The sequence below is a fragment of the Ranitomeya imitator genome, chromosome 1, assembly GCF_032444005.1.
Source record: "Ranitomeya imitator isolate aRanImi1 chromosome 1, aRanImi1.pri, whole genome shotgun sequence".
NCBI lineage: Eukaryota > Metazoa > Chordata > Amphibia > Anura > Dendrobatidae > Ranitomeya > Ranitomeya imitator.
In genome coordinates this window covers 1,087,075,130-1,087,100,119 of record NC_091282.1, presented here as the reverse complement: position 1 = coordinate 1,087,100,119, position 24,990 = coordinate 1,087,075,130, and the positions used below count along the sequence as shown (strand labels likewise).

General features: G+C 42.4%; 1 protein-coding gene and 1 non-coding gene across 3 annotated transcripts in view; one reads left to right on the top strand and one right to left on the bottom strand.

Moving 5' to 3' along the window:
- The window catches only part of GPM6A (glycoprotein M6A), a 571,936-nt gene that overhangs the window by 465,215 nt on the left and 81,731 nt on the right, over positions 1–24,990 (top strand). For both annotated transcript variants that reach the window (XM_069744252.1, XM_069744251.1), the window contains exons 3-4: positions 5,414–5,570; positions 17,529–17,682. In XM_069744252.1, the coding sequence (XP_069600353.1) occupies positions 5,414–5,570; positions 17,529–17,682 (311 nt within the window). The remainder of the gene's footprint in view (positions 1–5,413; positions 5,571–17,528; positions 17,683–24,990) is intronic.
- TRNAC-GCA (transfer RNA cysteine (anticodon GCA)) lies at positions 2,469–2,540 on the bottom strand. Its single transcript has one exon. It is a non-coding gene; the product is annotated as a tRNA-Cys (tRNA).

Below are 24,990 nucleotides of genomic sequence, written 5' to 3'. Positions count from 1 at the left end.
TAGAAACACAGACCATTCAGACGTCTATGTTCTTGCCGTTCAACTCTGGTTAAGGTCCTATCACACTGCATAGGCTCAGGTTTAAGCTCAGGTAATACCGCCAAATGGTGCACAGGTTTACGCTCACGCAAGCGTCGACCGATCTGAATGGCCAAAGACATAGACTCATTCAAACCAGCAGGCATAGGAAATCCCACCATGACATCCTTAAGGGCTTCAGAGAGACCCTTTCTGAATATTGCTGTCAGCGCAGATTCATTCCATTGAGTGAGCACTGACCACTTTCTAAATTTCTGACAATATACCTCTATCTCATCCTGAGCCTGACAAAGAGCCAGCAAATTTTTTTCTGCCTGATCCACTGAATTAGGCTCATCGTAGAGCAACCCAAGCGCCAGGAAAAACGCATCGATATTACTCAATGCAGGATCTCCTGACGCAAGAGAAAACGCCCAGTCCTGAGGGTCGCCGCGCAAAAAAGAAATGACGATCCTAACCTGTTGAATTGGGTCACCAGAAGAGCGAGGTTTCAAAGCCAGAAATAGTTTACAATTATTTTTGAAACTCAGAAATTTAGTTCTATCTCCAAAAAACAAATCTGGAATAGGAATTCTCGGTTCAAGCAAAGAATTCTGGACCACAAAATCTTGAATATTTTGAACTCTTGCAGTGAGCTGATCCACACATGAAGACAGACCTTTAATGTCCATTGCTACACCTGTGTCCTGAACCACCCAAATGTCTAGAGGAAAAAAAAGACAAAACACAGTGCAAAGAAAAAAAAATGGTCTCAGAACTTCTTTTTTCCCTCTATTGAGAATCATTAGCACTTTAGGCTTCCTGTACTGTTATGAAAGGCAATTCAGAATCACAATGGACATGGAGGTCAGAGCACATACAGTGAACTGACAATAACCCAAAATAATAGAACGAGCTCTGAGACGTGGGAACTCTGCAGACCGCAATCCCTAAGCCTATCAAACCACACTAAAGGTAGCCGTGGAGCGCTCCTGACCAGAACCTAGGCGCCTCGTCACAGCCTGAGAAACTAGCTAATCCTGAAGATAGAAAAATAAGCCTACCTTGCCTCAGAGAAATTCCCCAAAGGAAAAGGCAGCCCCCCACATATAATGACTGTGAGTAAGATGAAAACACAAACATAGAGATGAAACAGATTTAGCAAAGTGAGGCCCGACTAGCTGAACAGAACGAGGATAGGGAAGATAACTTTGCGGTCAGCACAAAAACCTATAAAAAACCACGCAGAGGGGACAAAAAGACCCTCCGCACCGACTAACGGTACGGAGGTGGTCCCTCTGCGTCTCAGAGCTTCCAGCAGGCGAGAAAAACCAATAAAGCAAGCTGGACAGAAAAATAGCAACAAAATAACATAAGCAAAACTTAGCTTTGCAGAGCAGCAGGCCACAGGAATGATCCAGGGAAAAAACAAGTCCCACACTGAAACATTGACAGGAAGCATAGATCAAAGCATCAGGTGGAGTTAAGTAGAGAAGAAGCTAACGAGCTCACCAGATCACCTGTGGGAGGAAACTCAGAAGCTGCAGTACCACTTTCCTCCACAAACGGAAGATCCCAGAGAGAATCAGCCGAAGTACCACTTGTGACCACAGGAGTGAACTCTGCCACAGAATTCACAACATGCTTGGACCTTAACAGGATCCATCTCGATAGTAGAAGGGGAAAAGATGAACCCCAAAAATGAAACCTTCTGCACACCATAGAGACACTTTGATCCCTTCACAAACAAAGAATTAGCACGCAGGACCTGAAAAACTGTTCTGACCTGCTTCACATGAGACTCCCAATCATCCGAGAAGATCAAAATGTCATCCAAGTACACAATCAGGAATTTATCCAGGTACTCTCGGAAGATGTCATGCATAAAGGACTGAAACACTGATGGAGCATTGGCAAGTCCGAATGGCATCACTAGATACTCAAAATGACCCTCGGGCGTATTAAATGCAGTTTTCCATTCATCTCCTCGCCTGATTCGCCCCAGATTATACGCACCACGAAGATCTATCTTGGTGAACCAACTAGCCCCCTTAATCCATAGTAACATAGTAACATAGTAACATAGTTAGTAAGGCCGAAAAAAGACATTTGTCCATCCAGTTCAGCCTATATTCCATCATAATAAATACCCAGATCTACGTCCTTCTACAGAACCTAATAATTGTATGATACAATATTGTTCTGCTCCAGGAAGACATCCAGGCCTCTCTTGAACCCCTCGACTGAGTTCGCCATCACCACCTCCTCAGGCAAGCAATTCCAGATTCTCACTGCCCTAACAGTAAAGAATCCTCTTCTATGTTGGTGGAAAAACCTTCTCTCCTCCAGACGCAAAGAATGCCCCCTTGTGCCCGTCACCTTCCTTGGTATAAACAGATCCTCAGCGAGATATTTGTATTGTCCCCTTATATACTTATAAAAGTGCATGCAGGGGGCACTTGGAGTTGAACCAAGGACCTCTTGATCTGCAGTCAAATGCTCTACCACTGAGCTATACCCCCTATATTTTTATATATATTTTTACCCCCCTATTTAATCCGAGCAAACAAATCAGATAACAATGGCAAGGGGTACTGAAATTTAACCGTGATCTTATTTAGAAGGCGGTAATCTATACAAGGTCTCAGCGAACCATCCTTCTTGGCTACAAAAAAGAACCCTGCTCCTAATGGTGACGATGACGGGCGAATATGCCCCTTCTCCAGGGATTCCTTCACATAACTGCGCATAGCGGCGTGCTCAGGCACGGATAAATTAAACAGTCGACCTTTTGGGAATTTACTACCAGGAATCAAATTGATAGCACAATCACAATCCCTATACGGAGGTAGGGCATCGGACTTGGGCTCATCAAATACATCCCGGTAATCAGACAAGAACTCTGGAACCTCAGAAGGGGTGGATGACGAAATTGACAGAAATGTAACATCACCATGTACCCCCTGACAACCCCAGCTGGACACCGACATGGATTTCCAATCTAATACTGGATTATGGGCTTGTAGCCATGGCAACCCCAACACGACCACATCATGCAGATTATGCAACACCAGAAAGCGAATAACCTCCTGATGTGCAGGAGCCATGCACATGGTCAGCTGGGTCCAGTATTGAGGCTTATTCTTGGCCAAAGGCGTGGCATCAATTCCTCTCAATGGAATGGGACACTGCAAGGGCTCTAAGAGAAACCCACAACGCTTAGCATACTCCAAGTCCATCAAATTCAGGGCAGCGCCTGAATCCACAAATGCCATGACAGAATACGATGACAAAGAGCAGATCAAGGTAACGGACAGAAGAAATTTTGACTGTACCGTACCAATGGTTGCAGACCTAGCGAACCGCTTAGTGCGCTTAGGACAATCAGAGATAGCATGAGTGGAATCACCACAGTAGAAACACAGACCATTCAGACGTCTGTGTTCTTGCCCCGTTCAACTCTGGTCAAAGTCCTATCGCACTGCATAGGCTCAGGTTTAAGCTCAGGTAATACCGCCAAATGGTGCACAGATTTACGCTCACGCAAGCGTCGACCGATCTGAATGGCCAAAGACATAGACTCATTCAGACCAGCAGGCATAGGAAATCCCACCATGACATCCTTAAGGGCTTCAGAGAGACCCTTTCTGAACATAGCTGCCAGCGCAGATTCATTCCATTGAGTGAGCACGGACCACTTTCTAAATTTCTGACAATATACCTCTATCTCATCCTGACCCTGACAAAGAGCCAGCAAATTTTTCTCTGCCTGATCCACTGAATTAGGTCCATCGTACAGCAATCCGAGCACCAGGAAAAACGCATCGATATTACTCAATGCAGGATCTCCTGGCGCAAGAGAAAATGCCCAGTCCTGAGGGTCGCCGCGCAAAAAAGAAATAACAACCAAAACCTGTTGAACTGGATCACCAGAGGAGCGAGGTTTCAAGGCCAGAAATAATTTACAATTATTTTTGAAACTCAGAAACTTAGTTCTGTCTCCAAAAAACAAATCAGGAATAGGAATTCTTGGTTCCAACATAGCTTTCTGATCAATAGTGTCTTGAATCTTTTGTACTCTTGCCGAGAGCTGATCCACAAATGAAGACAGACTTCTAATGTCCATCGCTACACCTGTGTACTGAACCACCCAAATGTCTAGGGGAAAAAAAAAGGCAAAACACAGTGCAAAGAAAAAAAAAATGGTCTCAGAACTTCTTTTTTCCCTCTATTGAGAATCATTAGTACTTTGGGCTTCCTGTACTGTTATGAAAGGCAATTCAGTACTACAATGGACATAGTGGTCAGAGCACATACAGTGATCTGACAATAACCCAAAATCATAGAACGAGCTCTGAGACGTGGGAACTCTGCAGACCGCAATCCCTAATCCTCTCCAAACAACACTAGAGGCAGCCGTGGATTGCGCCTAACTCTGCCTATGCAACTCGGCACAGCCTGAGAAACTAACTAGCCTGAAGATAGAAAATAAGCCTACCTTGCCTCAGAGAAATACCCCAAAGGAAAAGGCAGCCCCCCACATATAATGACTGTGAGTTAAGATGAAAAGACAAACGTAGAGATGTAATAGATTCAGTAAAGTGAGGCCCGACTTTCTTAACAGATCGAGGATAGAAAAGGTAACTTTGCGGTCTACACAAAACCCTAAAGAAAACCACGAAAAGGGGGCAAAAAGACCCTCCGTACCGAACTAACGGCACGGAGGTACACCCTTTGCGTCCCAGAGCTTCCAGCAACAAATTAGACAAGCTGGACAGAAAAAATAGCAAACAAATAGCAAAGAAGAACTTAGCTATGCAGAGCAGCAGGCCACAGGAATGATCCAAGGAAAAGCAAGTCCAACACTGGAACATTGACAGGAAGCCAGGATCAAAGCATTAGGTGGAGTTAAGTAGAGAAGCACCTAACGACCTCACCAGATCACCTGAGGGAGGAAACTCAGAAGCCGCAGTACCACTTCCCTCCACCAACAGAAGTTCACAGAGAGAATCAGCCGAAGTACCACTTGTGACCACAGGAGGGAGCTCTGCCACAGAATTCACAACAGTAGAGCGACCGGGAAGTCACAGCTCAATGTAAGTCTATGAAAACCAGAATGAGGCTCTCAGACTTACATTGAGAGCTTGTTGTGACCGTTACCTCTGACTTGTGGTCAGCGTGTGACCCTAGTTGTGCTGGGAAGAGTTGAAGATGGCGACTGGTAAATATAATACTAGGGGAATGGAACTTAGATTGGAGGCCTCACTCCAGCCTCGAAATAAAAAAAATGCTGGAGTAATGCTTTAAATGTAATGTATTTGCCACATGATACATACATTTGTTATACATTAATATTTCAAATAGTTTTAAAAACTTTTATCTTTTTTCTCCTTAGGATTGATATCTTCAAGTATGTCATCTATGGAATAGCAGCTGCCTTCTTTGTCTATGGCATTTTGCTGATGGTAGAAGGATTCTTTACAACTGGTGCCATTAAAGATCTCTATGGAGATTTCAAAATCACAACCTGCGGTAGATGTGTGAGCGCATGGGTAAGTTTTTTACATATGAAATTTTTCTGCTTTGTAAAGTTCTACTAATAAATATTTCTACTAAGTACTCTCCAGTCTATTCATAATTAAAGCACCACAACAGCTTTTTTTTATTGGAATGCTGGAGTGGTCTTTTAAATCTAAGTTCCCTGTCCCATCCTATACTCACCCTCTGGGGTCTTCATCTGTTATCACCGCCACTCTTGTTGGTCTCCTGCAGTTTGTGACCTGCCAACTTCCCCAGTGTTTCGTGGAGGGAGCTGGAGGTCAGCTCTATATGAGGCTTCCTGGCTCTCATTGACTTGCATTCAGAGCTTGTGATGACGTTTCTGACTTCTGGCCAGTCAGAAGCTGCGTTCACAAGATGGCGCCATGGAACCGAAGTGACACCAAAAAGCCCATTTTCCTCCATCAAGAAAGGAGGGATGAGCAGGACTGAGGATCAGGGAAGGGAACAGACAGACAAAGGTAAACAGAGATTGTGTAGATCTCTATAACAACATCTTACCTCAGATCAGAGCTTGCGTCACATCACCACAGCTCAGCTCTGCTGTATAATATCATCTATATTGCCTCAGCCTTTCTCTGTGAGCTAAAAAGTGAATGAAAATCACAAATTCACCTTTCTATGCTCTGCTGTTTATGGGAGCAATCATGGCAGCCATTTCCTCCCCCAAGCTCTCAGTGGATTGCAAATTACAGATAGAGCAGGCTGAGGGATAAGTCGGTGAGGGTGCAGAATATAACAGAACAGAAATTATGTTACTCCTCATATAATTACACTGGACTGCTTACTTGAAAACACAGTTATCCTTTAGCTTAAAGAGAACCTATCATATAGTATTTCATACCCAAAACTAATAGCATGTATCTAGATATGCTTTAATGCTAAGTATTGATGAGCGAGTGTGCGCATTACTCGAGTTTTACGAGCATGCTCGGGTGTTCAACGAGTATCTTGGCAGTGCTTGTAGATTATGTTTGTGTCCCTGCAGCTCCATGATTTGCAGCTGCTAGACAACCTGAACACATGCAGGAATTGCCTGTTTGTTAGGGAATTCCCACATGTATTCAGGCTGTGTAGCAGCCGCAAATAATGCACCTGCAGGGACACAAACATAATCTACGAGCACGCCCAAGATACTCGGAGAACACATGAGTATGCTTGGAAAACTTGAGAAACGAGCACACTCGCTCATCACGAATGCCAAGTAAATCCTTATCTTTGCTGAAGAAATCCATTTTGCGGTTTTAGAAAAAAGCCATAGTTGAAATTGTATGCTAATGAGTTACAAGTTCAGTGGGCGGGCCTTGCACCTAAAGCTCTCCTTCCTCTTTACCTATCCTATCAGTCACAGGCAGGAGGCAGGCAGTCAGTGGGCAGGGTATATGGGGAGAGGATTGAGAGTTGTAGGTATAGGGCCCACCCACTGCACTTTTAACTCATTAGCATACTATGGATTTCCCTAAAACCACAAAACTGATTGCTCTATGAAAGCTGAGGATTTAATCAGCATTAAATAATCTGTATTAAAGGTTATCTTTAAAACCTTGATATAATATTGTGTTTTCAATTGATAATCCCGGCCACCATCATGGATCTCCCCAATGCTTAGTATGACATGGACATTTTATGCGCGTTACCAAACTAAAGTTCTGAATAATTTCTGAGGTGTACACAATTGTTATATAGACCCTATAGACTTCTAGGCGATTCCATATGCCTCCAGTTTCTCATAGAACCTTAGAGGGGTTTTTTTCTGTCCTATTCTTACAGAGTTATTCCCCCGTTGAAGTGCTGCTTTGAAACACAGGTAGCTCCTACAGTGCTTGCTGATTCCAGGCTATCTGCCTAAATAAGTAGCATTATTTTCATACTAGACTGGACTTTCATTTGAAGATGATAAAATTGCTGTTTTTAACAGAGAACTTGCTATTGATATTTAGCCTATTTTTGCTCCTTACATTTAAGATGTAAAAGGGAACCTGTCATTAAGTCATGCTGCCTGGATCAGGGACAGCAGGAATCAGAGCCTGGCTGTAGGTTGTAGCCAGGCATGTTGTACTCTGGTTTCTTTGAAAAGCTGCATCGATTCAGTGAAGTTGGCCAAGGATGATAAGGAGAGACTTAACAAGAATGATGTAACCCCCGACCAGATTCTCGCTGCCTCACCGCAGTTGATTACACAGGGAGAGACCTGTCAATCAACGGGAGTGGTCGCCGGCTTTTCAAATTATTTTTTCTCAAAGCCGGCTGATATAGCACAGTCAGGCTCTTCCTCATGCTGCCCGGCGTTCAGGCAGCACAGTTCTACTGACAGAGTCCATCTACGCACTGAATAAATTCTACAGTACTCCACCTTTGTGGGGCACACCCAATAGATAGCAGAGAGCACTTTGGGCATTTAGTATTTTGATTTTTAAAAGTCTGTTTCTATTGCTATAGAATTGGTATCTAATGTGGAAATAATGGAAAAGCTTCGTATTCCAGTTTGCCCTGTTTATTTTCTTAATGCTTATTTGCTTCCCAAATGGCAATATTAAGAAATGACTTACTATTTTACTACTGGACAAAAATTATGAAGAGATTCTTATGCTGCTGCTTTTGAAATTGATCTGATAGGTGCACTGCATCCGTCTGCTAGCTGATCGGGGCTGACACTACACGATCTGTCCCAGTGGCGTAACTTGAAACTCATGAGCCCCGATGAAAAAGCCCCAACGGGCCCCCAAATATTTTAAATCTTTAATAGCAATAGTCTTTTTCTATATGCCAATGGGCCTTTTAGGGCCCCCTAGGCTCCAGGGCCCAGGTGCGATTGCAATTCCTGCACCTGCTGTAGTTAGTTACGCCCCTGATCTGTCCTTTACCAGCCCTCCTAATACTGTATCATAGCGGGTTTTGCTGGTGACCCCAAATATAGTGACAGTTACAGTGCGCCCAAATAAAGCAGTGTCCCCAGATATGTCAGCATCCACAGTGTCCCATGATACTCTGGCAGAGGCAGTGACCCCATAGTTACAGAGCCCAGCATATTTCACCTCCTTGTCCCTAGATGAATCCTGTCTGAGTAGAAGGAATTACTTGCCGCTGTTCTGCCCCCTGCTGGTTGCATTTGTTATATGAGCACTATGAACTCATCTATAGCATTTATTAAATCCGGTCCCATATTGCCTGGTTGGAGGGCACAGTGCCAAGGTTCCCATATAAAGAGCCTCGCTCACTATCTGCAAAGACTTAGAGGGGACATTGTTGAGAATTTCAAAACCCTACCTAGCGAAGTCATTAGATTAGAGAATAGATATGTCACATACAGACAGGAATCTTTATATCGAGAGAGAAGAGAACCTATGGCAAAGTCTACAGCTGACGGAGGTAGAGATCATGCATGTAGCCAGTATCTTTCAATAAAAAGGCGCAGACAGAGAGCATACTCGGGCTATATATTAAAATTCTAGAAGCACAAAACTGTGGTGAACTGCAGTAAAGAGAGGGCTTTATAAATTAATGAAAAAAATGATTGCAACTTAACATGTTAAGGGAATCTGTCAGCAGCTTTTGGCCATGTAATCTGAGAGTAGCAAGAGCACAACTGACTAACAGCTTACTGCCGATCACTGCTGTGGGTGGATTCAGACAGCTGCTACGTTTGCACCAGAGAAAACAGTGATTTTTATCATAACCATTGCACCCAGTAAGCTAAGTGATATATCACTGGAATTTAGTTCTCTGCCCCTACATCATGCTGTTCTCAGATGTGGTAGAAAAAGCCTGGTGACAGATTCCCTTTACACGATCACTATCATTTCAACACACTTTGCATAAATCAATTGTTTTATATTGTATCTGATTAGAGAAATATGCTTTTTATATTTCTTATTTATGAGGCACTTCTATTTCTCCACCCTGCCGCCTGAATTTATCATTCACTTTAAAAAAAAAAAAAAAGCGCAAAATCATATTGGTCAAGACAAACTCACTGAGGGAATAAATGACATCTGCCTATCAAAGTGTATGGAAAGGGGAGGAGGAAGCAGCAGAGTAAAACCAGTTGCTACATCCTAATGAGTGCTTTAACCTCACCCCAGAGCTGGATTTACAGATACACTGTTCAGTACTGGTGTAGAAGGTCATAATGACTAACCCTCCACCAACTATGTTGGAGACAGCTAGAAATTAAAAATAAATGCAATAGACTGGAAAACTGGTGAAATATGCACACTCCACAACTTTTTCTCAAAAGTTATTGATAACAGCCTTGCTGTAAGTTAACCACCACCATATGTAAAAATCATGTTTGTTCATTTTCTGGTGTGTAAAAAAACAATTTGATTTACATAAACCAATCTGGAAGCCTTTAGATTGAAGTACCAGCTAAAGCAATGTTAAGCAGCACTTACCGTATATACATGTCATACACTTCCTGTTTGTCTGTAAATGAGCGATGTTGTGATTTACTGGCATAAATGTTTTGTGAACGTTATTGTTGATATGGTCGTTTTTCCTGGTGTAGAGATAAACAGTTCATAGGAGTTAATGTGAACGAAGAATTCTTCACTAATTTAAAGCGTGAAAGGGTTTTATTAACGCTGTAGTAATTGGTGCCAAGCACTGTCAGCCGATAGGCAGCAGGTTCTAATTAGCAGGAGGACAGATGGAACGCAGGAAATAACCCTTATACAATCCACTTGGCTTCTATACGCAGTGTGATAATACATAATTTGGGCACCAGCCTGCAAACTAGAGATATAGTCCGCAACAGATTTCTCAACAATACCTGTATGTTCTGACTGTCCAGCTGTACTGGGAAATCTGCACCACGAATGGAGCTTAGATCTGGTGCAATGGAGATCTTGGTAGTGTGAATTCTTCTTCTTCCATCACTAGTGACAGAAAAAACTAGAATGGAGAAACTTTATGGATTCATTGTTTAGGAATGAATTTTTCTTGGTTTTACTATAGAAGTTTTGATGATTCCTAGTGGCATAAAAAGAGCTTTTTTTTCTAACCATAGTATAGTAGTAGTCATCTAATACCATACACTGATCTATTCAATAAAATGCAGGGGAATAGTGACCGAGTTCATAATTTGGTTGTCTGCTGTGGCATAAAGTGACTGCTGAAATTCATTTTGAGATTAGAAAACGTCTTTAAATATCACATCTGGCACTTTCTAACCATAATTAGATGACCATGCCAGTGTGAGGGAGCGTCAGGGCCGTAGTCGTGGCTGAGGCTAATGGCTCTTGCACGCCCTGGTTTCCGATCACATACAATGTCCCCTTTTTAACGTACCTTCAGCTACATCATCTGCACCGTCAGAGTCCCATCTGAGCGGCTATAGTTCTGTTGCTGGTGTTGTTGCACAAATAGAGACAGAGTTCACGTTCAACTTAATACCGATAACTTTACTGGTTTCTTCTCTCAGCACATCCATGTCTGTTGCAGCATCAACATTCGGTTCCACACAGCACATTTCCTTCGATTTCCCCTGTGGTTTACAATGTGTTCCCGGAACGTCCCGTCCCATTTGGTATCGCAGCGTCCTCCCTGTCCGGCCTGACTACCTTAAGGAGTTTCCTTGTCCGTTTCACTCCAAACATAAGGGCATCAGCCAAAGTAGCAAGCTGCCACATATTCGGAGCGACCTGCAGTACTGTCCTGCTGTTACTCTTGCTGTAGCTCCTGCTCTCACTGCTGCTGTCACTGCCTCTTGCACTACTGCTATCAGTGCTTTATTTCTGGCCTGCTGACCCTGGACGGCTGGGTCCCTTGCTACAATGTTGCAGGACCCACTGGGTTTCCCTTGCTTCTAAGGCCCTACGGGACTACCTGGGCTCTCTGGAACTCCTGGCCTGTCTCAGCTCCCAGGATACTCTGACTAAATACAGGAAATTCCCTTTCTTACCCACAGCAGGCTACTAATTTAACTGTTTCCGCTACCCTGTATACTAATGTGTCCCCATCTAGTGGACTATCTTACATACTGCACTTTCCCTACCCATACAACAGACAGCATACAGGAACATGACAATATATACAGAGTAAAACATGCATAACAGTTCACATATATACATTGCAGTAACTCGAAAAGGAGAGGTACACGTTAGTCCCTTACACTGACTCCACTGTGTTTGCTATTAAATAAAAAAGTAAAAGTATGTGTCTTTCATTTCAAATAAAGGACTTCACACTGGCTGTGTGTTTATTTACCATGTAACTATAAGATTAGTAATATCTACATTGTAATATCTCCAGATAATACAAAGGTGTTATCAACTAAAAAAAATGCTGCTATTTTTAGGCTGGGAGGGCAACATCCAACATACAACTCTGGCAAAAATTAAGAGACCCCCACATCAAAACCCTGTCATGGGCAGCTCAATCTCCAAAACTGAATCCCATTGAAAACTTCTGGAATGTAATCAAGAGGATGATGGATAGTCACAAACCATCAAACAAAGAAGTACTGCTTACATTTTTGTACCATACGCAGTGTGAAAGACTGGTGGAAAGCATGCCAAGACGCATGAAAGCTGTGATTAAAAATCATGGTTGTTCCACAAAATATTGATTTCTGAACGCTTCCTGAGTTAAAACATTAGTATTGTTTCTAAATGATTATGAACTTGTTTTCTTTGCATTATTTGAGATTGGGTTTTTTTTGGGTTTTTTTTACCATTTTTCTTTAAAAATATATATATATTGCTTTTAAATTCGGAGATGTTCTCAGAAGTTTACAGAATAAAAGAACAATTCACATTTTACTAAAAAATATGCATATAAAGAGAAAAATAAGACAAACTAAACATTTTGCAGTGGTCTCTTAATTTTTGAGTAAAATGTGAATTGTTCTTTTATTCTGTAAACTTTCTGCTTTCCACCAGTCTTTCATATTAAAATGTAGAGATTACTAATCCTATAGTGACATGGTAAATAACCACACAGCCAGTGTGAAGTCCTTTATTTGAAATGAAAGACACATACTTTTACTTTTTTATTTAATAGCAAAACAGTTATAATCACCTAATGCCCATTCCATTGAAGCCATGGTCTCCTGTAAAAAAAAACAAAAATAAAAAACAACCATATCCCTCATCTGTTCGACGTTCTGTCCCACACCGTAATCCATGTCTGGGATAAATAGTTTGCAATCTGAACAGTGTTAAGATGCGACCATCCTGGCTGAAAAAGCATTGGATAATGAGCTGTTGCGAACTCAGCCTCAGTGATTAGCGGTGATGTCATCGAGGTTACCACAGGTCACTGAGGCTGCATTCCCAGCTGGGTCCCTGAACTGCAGAGACATTAGTGAAATCATTGCTCGCAATGTGAGAGAAAGTTTCATGGTACAGCGCTGAGCTCAGCGAGTCACTGACTGCTATTGCTGTTATTAGTGGCAGCAGGCGTAGGCTAATGAGAGTCGTCCATCAACCGATGCCTATGACCTTAGGTAAACTTTTGTCTCCTGTCACAGTTGCTGGCTCACACTGTCACCTGACAGAGAGGAAGCTGCAGCTCTCTGACCGTCTTGCCACTGATCAGAGCCACAGGTGTTTCTCGTGCTGATATACAAATGACAGCACAAGAAACTCCTGGTGTTTGGGTGCCAAACCCGAACACTAACACAGATTTCCTGGTGAAGTCCATGTTTGGGGTCTGTGCCCAAACAGTAGGTGTACAGTACGGGCCCTGACCTTTACTGTTTGGGTTCGCCCATCTTTAGAAATGTTCTCCTTTGTATTTTAGGCAAAAAATATATTTCATCTTTCACATTTTAAAGATAATAAAAAGGAAAGTGGGCAAAAAATGCAAAAGTTTGGGCACCCTGCAGGATTTGTACCTAGTAGCACCTCCTTTTGAAAATATCACAGCTTGTAAATGCTTTTTGTAGCCTGCTGTCACAATTTTGTCACATCTCCCTGGGAGACCTGAGCTTAGAAAATCATTACATAGTGTGAATCGCAGGTCGTCCTTTTAGCCTGTGTGTTTCGTATCCCAGATTAAATGGATTTCGTATCCGTTGGTGATGAAGAGGTTAACAACCCTTTCTATGCTGGCTAGAAATTTGTAGCTCATCTCACAGCTTTTCCTGACCTGGTCATTTTGTCTCTCTATAAAATCTGGCCAGACCTTCCTTCCAGTGAAAGTTTAAGTTTAGTTCCTAATTCCCTCTTGCTGTGCTCAAGTTGAATATCATTTTTGCTGCTGAAGATTGTTGTATGCTGTTTTTGAGTGTATGCTTTCCTCATTAGCCTATTCCCATTTGGTTTGTGCATTCCTACCTTTCACTGTATACCTCTTTACCTTTGGTGAGTATTGTGTATGCTTATTGCTTTGCTATCCCTTTGTCATGAGTGTTTATACACTGGCATTTTTGTCTCAGGCCTCCTGTGGTAGGGGACAGCTTAGGGTATAACAGGAGAACAGTAAGGCACATGGTCCAAACTTCCTTACCATCAAAGCTACCTTTGAGAGCAGGGAAAGTTAGGGCCCCAGCCCTGGGGACGATGAAGGGCTCCTTCCCCCAATCACATATAGTCACAGTGTGACACCAGCCAAGAGTCTTTTGATTCTTATTTGAGGGATTTTCACCCATTCTTCCATGGAATATTCTTCCAGTTCTGTGAGATTCCTGGGTCGTCTTGCATGCACTGCTATTTTGAGATCTAGCCACAGATTTTCAATCATGTTCAAATCAGGGGACTGTGAGGGCCATTGTAAAACCTTCAGTTTGCGCCTTTTAAGGTAGTCTATTGTGGATTTTGATATGTGTTTAGAATTATCCATTTGTAGAAGCCATCCTCTTTTCAACTTCAGCTTTTTTACAGATGGTGTTATGTTTGCATCAATAATTTGTTGAAATTTCATTGAATCCATTCTTCCCTCTGCCCGTGAATGGATTATTGTTGCCCAAGAGTTCTATTTTAACCTCATCACAGGACGTATTTCCAAAATGCATTAGGCTGTTTTGATGTACTTCTAAAGCTGAATTTTATGGTGAGGATGTCTCTTCCATGAATGCCATATTTTTGCAGTTGTCTCTGACCAGTAGAACAATGTATTACAATTCCTGAGTCTGCTGAATCTTTCTGAAGATCTTATGCAGTCAAGTGGGGGGTCTGATTTGCCTGTGTAGCAATTCTACGAGCAGCTCCCACTAAAATTTAGCTTGGTCTTCCAAACCTTATCTTGACCTCCACTGTTCATGTTAACTACCATTTCTTAATTACATTTCTGCAATCTCGCGTTGGAGCGAGCGGCCGCGGCAGGGTGCAAGCCACACGAGAGTAAGACCTGAGAGACGTGACCTTCGGAAGAGAGCTGCACGAGAGCAGGACCTGAGACACCTGTGCTAAGTAAATGATCGGTTAATTAGTGTGTGTGTATAAAAAGAGACCCAGCACACCAGACATTCACTTGAACTGCAACTTGAGCTCTGACAACATGCCAAAAATCCTTCCTGTGACCAAAGCCTGGATTATCAAGAGGCTGAAGATCAGATCCACGGCAGAGGTGGCTGGCACCTTTAATGTGTCTCAGCATCAAGTACAAAGAATTAAAAAAAAGATTTGAAGGGAATGGAGATGTGTTTGACAAGTCCAGGTCCGGTAGACACTGCAAGACAACTGCTCAGAAGGAATGATGTTGGTTAGAAAATCCAAAGCAAACCCCTCTTCCACTGCAGCAGAGCTCCAACAGACCTGGTCACCTCAAGTCCCTGTGTCAACTAGAACAGTTTGTAGGATTCTGTCTCGAAATGGCCTCCATGGTCAAATCAGTGCCCAGAAGCCAGCACTAAACAAAAGACAAATAAAAAAAACCATGTGGCAATTGCAAGGTCCCACAGCCTGCTAAACAGATGGATGCTGGAAAAGTGGCAGAAGGTGAATTTCTCTGATAAATCTTCAGTAGAATTACACCACAGCCGCCGCATATACTGCAGGAGACCTACTGGAGCCCGTATGGATCCAAAAAACACCCAGAAAACAACAGTTAAATTTGGTGGGGGAAAGATCATGGTCTGGAGTAACATTCAGTATGGAGGTGTGCGAAACATTTGCAAGGTGGAAGGCAATATCAATAGACTAAAATATCAAGAAGTATTAGCTACCTCTTATATTTCAAATCATAAAATGGGTCAAATTCTGCAGCAGCATGGTGCTCCATCTCAAACATCCATCTCTACAACAAAGTTCCTCCAGGCAAAAAAGATCAAGGTGCTCAAGGTCTGGCCAACCCAGTCACGAACATGAAAGAGGAAGATTGGAAGACAAAACCAAAGAATCTAGATGAACTCTGGGAGGCATGTAAGACTACATTCTTTGTTATTCCTGATGACTTCATGAATAAATTGTACGAATCATTGTTGAACATCATGGATGCAGTCCTTCAAGCTCACGGAAGTCACACAAAATATTAAATATGACTCTAATAGCACCACAACTTCATTCACCAATGTTATATAACATATATTTGTATTTTAAGTTAATGATTTGTTTGAATATCACATTACTTTCTGTGGGCGATAAAACTTTCGTCTCGCCAAAATCTGACCATTCTGTGTCCATTAACTGATCAATATTTCTGCATTGATGCCAATTTATTTTCTTAATCTAAACCACAGTTTGGAGGGTTTCAGCTTTAATAATGTAATAATAATTTATACAACCAATGGATGAATTTAACGTCAGGTTATGAGCTTTTATTTACGTAACGTGTAAAGCGACATAACTTCTGTCAGGGAGTGTATATATCTATATATAAATATATTTATTTTATTTTTTCCTTTTTTTTCCTAAAATACAAAGGAAATGTGCCATCTTTAACTTTAGGCCTTTTAGATATAATTTCTTCTTCACCTTTCTTAACTGTTCACAAGAACAGTAATTTTGACCAGGAATGCCCATACTTTTACATGCCACTGTATGTATAATTTTATCAGTGCACCTAAGTCTAATGTAATGTATGCCTCTCCTATGGGGGGTCACTGTCTGTTGACTGTCTTCCTTCATGTTCTTTCTTACTTTATTAGACCACGATATATAACTACAATTTTGCATTACAAGTATGTCTTAATAAAAGATTATTTTAATATTCCCTTGGTGGTTTGTGGCTACTCCAGCAGTGTTTTTTTCGTTCTAACAGATTTTAGCAAACAGCATAAATCAAAAGCACAAATTAAACTATGGAATATATCTTATTAGAAAATAATATGATTCTTTCTCCACTAGTGAGTCATTTTATTCCCTAACATCTCTCTACTAAACTTGTTGTTCAACATGAAAAATCAAATCCATCTTGCCCAAATAAGATGTGCTGCCAGTGCAGTGAGGTGTCATTTCACAAGACATATTAAAATCTATGAAGAGGGGGTATAGGGGAGAAGAAAGCAGCAGTGAGAAGAAACAAAACAGAAAATACAAATTCTAGCTTATAGCTAGGCAATTTCACTACTGTATTCACAGCTACACAGCTCAGTACAGCTGTACAGTATTTTCCTGCCACTAAAAGGAAAAGAGCAGGGATCCCTCTGTATTTAGTGTGTGAGAAACATCATATCAGTGTCCACCCACTAGCTCAGAGTCAATTGCAAATTACAGATAGAGCCTGCAGAGGGGGAAAGTGATGAAAATGCAGAATATAAGACACAAAATGACTAGAAAATGTTATTCCTCAAACACGCATGGCAGCTTATTCTGAAAGAATAGTTCCTCCTCATCCACGCTAAGCTACAAATATATTGTAAGTGATTAGGGAATAACATTTTCATCAGAGTGCTTTTAAATAACACTGTGAAAATCCACTTTAATTGCATATTGGCCTAATCTCTCAATCATGAGGATAACTAGAACATTGTCATTTACAATACTAAAAGACAAACGTAAAATAATGAAAAGGCTGTTGTTGGCATTTTATATATGTGAGCTGTAATAATGTGCTTGTTTCTATTTTAGTTTATTATGCTGACATACCTGTTCATGCTTGCCTGGCTCGGCGTCACAGCGTTCACCTCCCTACCAGTCTACATGTACTTCAATATTTGGACCGTTTGCCGGAATGCTACATTAGTCAATGAAGCTAACTTTTGTTTGGATCTTCGCCAGTTTGGTATGTGATTATTATATTTTATTACAATACATTTGTATAATACTGTAGCACTGGTAATATTACAAGGGAAACTTAAAAATAAAATATGAAAGGGATGGAAAATAGGATTCATGTGTAACCTTAAAGGGAATGTCTAGTCTTCTAATAAAAATGTGCAGCCGCTGTATGTGACCACAAACTTCTGATTCCTTACTGCATGCTGTTGGGATTCTCCGGGACTACCTGCAAGAAGGGGTGGTCAAGTGACCATTAGTCAGCACTTTGCATGCATGTGGTCACGTGATGACTATATGTGCTCGGATTCACTAAGGGCCAAGCATGTCTACCGCAATATGGCCTGAAATAATGAAATTGGAAACATCAGAGTATCCTGACATCGTACGTAGCGCACACTGTAAGGATTCAGAAGTCTGCAGCTACAGAGCGACTGCAGTCTTTTTTTTTCTTTAAGAAGGCTGGACAACCCCTTTAAGGATATGTTCAGATTAGCTCTTATCGGCTCTGTGGGGTGTGTATTTGTATGGCAAGAATAACAGACTACAGTGCTATCCACACCACTACTATTTTCTTAAATTTTTGTCTTTATTCATGTTTTATACTTTGTACAGTACAGACCAAAAGTTTGGACACACTTTCTCATTTAAATATTTTTCTGTATTTTCATGACTATGAAAATTGTACATTCACACTGAAGGCATCAAAACTATGAATTAACACATGTGGAATTATATACTTAACAAAAAAGTGTGAAGCAACTGAAATTATGTCTTATATTCTAGGTTCTTCAAAGTAGCCACCTTTTGCTTTGATGACTGCTTTGCACACTCTTGGCATTCTTTTGATGTGCTTCAAGAGGTAGTCACCGGGAATGGTCTTCCAACAATCTTGAAGGCGTTCCCAGAGATGTTTAGCACTTGTTGGCCCTTTTGCTTTCACTCTGCGTTCAGGTCGGGTTCAGGTCTGGTGACTGTGGAGGCCAGGTCATCTGGTGTAGCACCCGATCACTCTCCTTCTTGGTCAATTAGCCCTTACACAGCCTGGAGGTGTGTTTGGGGTCATTATCCTGTTGAAAAATAAATGATGGTGCAACTAAACGCAAACCGGATGGAATAGTGTGCCGCTGCAAGATGCTGTGGTAGCCATGCTGGTTCAGTATGCCTTCAATTTTGAATAAATCCCCAACAGTGTCACCAGCAAAGCACCCCACACCATCACACCTCCTCCTCCATGCTTCACAGTGGGAACCAGGCATGTAGAGTCCATCCGTTCACCTTTTCTGCGTCTCACAAAGACACGGTGGTTGGAACCAAAAATCTCAAATTTGGACTCATCAGACCAAAGCACAGATTTCCACTGGTCTAATGTCCATTCCTTGTGTTCTTTAGCCCAAACAAGTCTCTTCTGCTTGTTGCCTGTCCTTAGCAGTGATTTCCTAGCAGCTATTTTACCATGAAGGCCTGCTGCACAAAGTCTCATCTTAACAGTTGTTGTAGAGATGTCTGCTGCTAGAACTTTGTGTGGCATTCAGGGACGGATTACAAGAGGGTCAATCTGGGTGGTAGCCCAGGGCCCAGTGGTGTGGGGGGGCCCTGGGCTACCGCACAGATTGCCCGCCGCCATCAGGTCATTACTGCCCGTGCCCTGACTGGCGAATCATTTATGGGCCCAGTGGGCAGAGAGGGGGCCCTCATCGGGCCCTGTTTCATCTGCTCACCGGGCCCCTACCGGCGCTGCAGCGGTTTCACCTATTGATGTGCGGGCACGGGCCCGCATGTCAATAGTTAACAGCCGCCAGCCAATTGGACGCTGGCAGCTGAAGTCGGCCGCAGGTGCAGCGCACACGTCGCTGGCGTCTGACATCATTGTCAGTTGCTGGCGAGTGCACGCTGCTGGAGTGAGCTCACCGCCTGGAGCGCTGGTCAGGTGAGGAGAACTCGTTTTTTTTTTTGCTAACGGCAATCTGGGCGGGCCAGAATGCTGGACAGTAACACTGTCTGACTGGGGGCAATATGCTGGAGGACACACTGGGGCAGATGATTGCTGGACACACTGAGGCAATGCTGGAGACACTGGGGCAGATTGCTGGACACACTGGAGCAGATTGCTGGACACACTGGGGGCAATGCTGGAGGACACACTGGGGCAGATGATTGCTGGACACACTGGGGCAATGCTGGACACACTGGGGCAGATTGTTGGACACACTGGGGCAGATTGCTGGACACACTGGGGCAATGCTGGACACACTGGGGCAGATTGCTGGACACACTGGGGCAATGCTGGACAATTGGACATACTGGGGCAGATTGCTGGACACACTGGGGCAATGCTGTAGACACTAGGGCAGAATGTTGGACACACTGGAGCAATATGCTGGACATACTGGGGCAGATTGCTGGACACACTGTCTGGGGCAATGCTGGACACACTGGGGCAGATGATTGCTGGACACACTGGGGCAATGCTGGACACACTGGGGCAGATTGCTGGACACACTGGGGCAGATTGCTGGACACATTGTCTGGGGGCAATGCTGGACACACTGGGGCAATATGCTGGACAAACTGGGGCAGATTGCTGGACAAACTGTCTGGGGGCAATTCTGGACACACTGGGGCAGATTGCTGGACACACTGTCTGGGGGCAATGCTGGACACACTGGGGCAGATTGCTGGACTCTGGGGCAATATGCTAGACATACTGGGGCAGATTGCTGGACACACTGGGGGTAATATGCTGGACACACTGGGGGTAATATGCTGGACACACTGGGGCAGATTGCTGGACACACTGGGGGCAAGACTGGAGGCATGGGCAGAATGTAGATACGGGGCATGATTGGAGACACGGGCAGAATGAAAGACATGGGGCAGGATTGGTTCATGGGGCAGGATGGATATGATGGAGACAGATGGGGCAGGATGGGGAGATCATATGGGGTAGAATGGATACTCATGAGTGCAGGATGCGAGAACATATGGCTGGAGCCAGGAATGAGATACACAGGGCCAGGATGGGGGATATTATTACCACAGGGGCTAATTAAGGGATATTATTACTGCAGTGATGTATTTATTTTATTTTTTGAGTATACTGTTTTAAATGGGGGGGCGGTCCTGTTACTGTGCAGAGTGACACTATGTTGCCTTTTTTTCTTCATGTGGTGTAATGTAGAAGTTGTGAAAAATTAAGTAATGTGTTCTGCAAGCGGAGCTTGAGATAACTGTGTTATTTCCTGCAGAAACGAGTCCTGGCTGGAAGAAATAATGGGGGTCTGTGCTGGATGAAAGATGAAGGACTTCACCTAGAGATGTCACTGGTGAGTCAGTGTTACCTATACACTGACACTATACACTGTATACTATAAACAGAGGTCCTGTGTACAATGTCACCAGTGATCACTGTATTACCTATACATTATATACAGAGCTCCTGTGTATAATACCACCAGTGATCTCTGTATTACCTCTACACAGACACTGCATACTAAGTACAGATCTCCTGTGAGTACTGGCACTTATGGTGATAGTATTGTGTTTTTTTTTTATTACTGATCAGTATTGTAGTATTCAGTCACTATGTGGTGGTAATATGTGGTCTGGAAATGGTGTTGCGGTATTTGTCCCTTGTATGTGCTATTTGGTCACCAAGTGGTGGTAATATGTGGTCTTGACATGGTACGGTGGTATTTTTTCCTTGTATTTGATATTATTCGATCACTGTGGTTGTAATTTGTGGTCTGGTCATGGTGCGGTGGTATTTGTTCCTTGTATGTGATATTGGTCATTTTAGAAATTGAAAAATAAATCAAAATATACCTAAATTGTATTGCATATTTTAACAAATATAGAGGTTACAGTAGAGTAGGGCCCGGCCATTTTTCTGGAATAATCTGGTTCAGGTATATCATGACCCCCGTCACATGACCCTCATCACATGACCCCCGTCACATGACCCCCATCACATGACCCCCGTCACATGACCCCGTCACATGACCGGGGGGGCCCACATTGTCTGAACAGCCCGGGGCCCTGGCTACCCTTAATCCACCCCTGGTGGAATTGACCTGGTCTCTAATCTGAGCTGCTGTTAACCTGCGATTTCTGAGGCTGGTGACTCGGATAAACTTATCATCAGAAGCAGAAGTGACTCTTGGTCTTCCTTTCCTGGGGCGGTCCTCATGTGAGCCAGTTTCTTTGTAGCGCTTGATGGTTTTTGCCACTGCACTTGGGGACACTTTCAAAGTTTTCCCAATTTTTCAGACTGACTGACCTTCATTTCTTAAAGTAATGATGGCCACTCGTTTTTCTTTACTTAGCTGTTTTTTTCTTGCCATGATTCAAATTCTAACAGCTTATTCAGTAGGACTATCAGCTGTATATCCACCAGACTTCTGCACAACACAACTGATGGTCCCAACCCCATTTATATGGCAAGAAATCCCACTTATTAAACCTGACAGGGCACACCTGTGAAGTGAAAACCGTTCCCGGTGACTACCTCTTGAAGCTCATCAAGAGAATGCCAAGAGTGTGCAAAGCAGTCATCAAAGCAAAAGGTGGCCACTTTGAAGAACCTAGAATATATAAGACATATTTCAGTTGTTTCACACTTTTTTGTTAAGTATATAATTCCACATGTGTTAATTCATAGTTTTGATGCCTTCAGTGTGAATGTACAATTTTCAGAGTCATGAAAAAACAGAAAAATCTTAAATGAGAAGGTGTGTCCAAACCTTTGGTCTGTACTGTATATTGGCTCATAATCTATGCCACTGGCTGCAATAGGCCAATCATTAGCGCATTTTGCAGAGAGAGACATTGTTACTACTCGTTTTGCAGCTGCTTTCTTCTATGCTATTAACTTCCATGTATTTTATTTATTTTTAAATCATCATGTTATAATATAATATAGAAATATGTTAATTCCCGTGCTGCCAATCAATGGTCGGAGCAGGTTACATAGAGCTCATCATCAATATGGATGACGCCGTGACATCCTGCAGATAACACAGTGATTTTATAAAATCCACGACAAGCAGAACAGTAAGCGACACATCACTGGAATGAGTATCTCTGTCTTAACACTATGTTGCTCTCTGAATCGATGACAAGAAACTGGTGCTGGATTGCTGTATTGTGGACACCGCGTCTGAGACTCACATGCTCCAACATCACAAGCAAAAGATCCACTTCACAACCCCTAAATCTATCGATAGTCTTCTTCACTCTCCAAATGTGCTCTGCAAAGGAAATAAATTGAAATTCACCATATGGACAAAGTGAGATTTGATAAAGACCCATCACGGGGTTGAAATGTTACCTACTTTACCCTAACTTAATACTACGGCGACCTACTTTAACCTATCTTAATACTGTGGTGACTTGAATGGAACGTTGCTCATGTTATGCATTTAAAAACCGGAAATCTGAGTGCGACTGTTTCCTTAACTATTTGCCTTTAAATTACACACATATGAATGGCAGAAATTCGAGAGTCAGCCTCAGATTTCTGCTGCAGGTCCTCTTGTGAAATACACGTAGGCATATTCTTGGCTTCTGAAACTGCAGATACGTCTAGTGAGGCTTTTGCAACTTGTGCATAGATTTATGTAAACTTAATTTAAATATTTTTGCAGCAAATCTGCCGTGTGTGAACACACCCAATGACATAGTAAGATTATGAGAGCACTAAACCTACACCAACATCTACTGATCTTATGAAATGCTCATACTTTTACATTTGTGTGCTAAAAACAGGCACCAGATTATCAGATTTTCCAGATTACCACCTGAACGATTAAATATTAATAAAGAAGAAAAACAGACAGCTTCTGCAAGCAAAGCCCACAAAACTCATCTTCATGAATAAAACAGATAGTTATTAAGTGTGTTAATTTGTTGGAATGTCTCATTATCCACAATCTGAAAAAAGAAAAATCTTAAATAATAAATGAATTCTCTTATTATTTTGTAACCACAAAATCACCAAGAATCCGGAATTATTCCTACATAGCAGATATAATGGCAGATAATGGCCCTCCCATTTTTCTTTAATATGCCTTTTTCTATAGTTTAGGTCACAGCGGAGCGTTTTCTTTCTGCCGCTCCAGTCCAGCGTCCATTGATAAGGGCAGGAGCATATTTCTTCTCTGGTGTCTGTGTGCAGTTGCCTTTGTTGATTTAGTTTTAAGGTCAGGAGTTCCGGTGAACATTATTATAACTCTGTTCGTTTCAGATATAGATGGATTTTATTACTAACAGATGATTACACATACTTGTCGGAGATATATTACTTTTATAGCGAGGCAAGCTGCACCACAGTATATCACAGCAGGGCAGGGTAAAAGCGTGACGCTTGTCACAGGCATCATTGGAGAATAAGTAGTCGGCTTTATATATATTACTGTACATGTATAATGTTCCATCTGATTTGATTATGCTAACATTATAAAGGGATCTTGTCAGCAGCTTTTTAGACCCCAAACTAACATCATCTATGTAGAGTCCCTCTAATAAAAATGATCTACAAGTTCAGGGAGGTGGCCCTCTACTAGGTCTCTGACCTCTCTCCCTCTGCGCTGAGGGTCTCCTGTCAGTAACTGACAAGTCACTCCTTTTTGATCTGCTCCCCTGCCCCAGGTCTCGCACTAACACCATCATACCAGGGAGTGACACATGCGCAGATTGATAGTTCTTCTTTCGAATGCCATCAGGATGCTACTGGGCATACACAGTAGAAGTCTGTGTCCTTTAAAACAAGAGCATGAACACCCGATCGTGGTGCCAAAGTCAATCCAAATATTGAACTAGTAGACCTTTGTCATCATTGTTGGACTCAGAAGAATACTTGGGGCATCATGGAGCACTGGAGAAGAGGGTGCAAAATCGACTGGAAGTTTGGCAGACAAGCTCTAATAATCGCACCCAGACTGAAGTTCCTTGGACCCATCAAATGAAATAATTCTGAGTGCTCTTGTTCTACACCGAACATGTGCATGTCAGTGTACTGTAGGTTAGGTCATTTGTGTATCCACCATAAAACAAGTTTTGTCCTCTTCAAATTAACTCTTCTGTACACCTTTGTCTACTGGTACTCTGGTGGGCTATCCCCACCATGGTTGGCATCCAACACAAGAGAGCAATGTTTTCTTTCGCTGAATAAGGCATTAGTATTTTGTTAAAACATGCAGAATAGTACAAAAATATCATCTGTACTTCCCCTCCGCCCCACACAGACTGCTGTGACCTTATCTGAAAGGTGAAATACAGCAACATGACACATGTGTAAAAATAGGACAAAGTGACA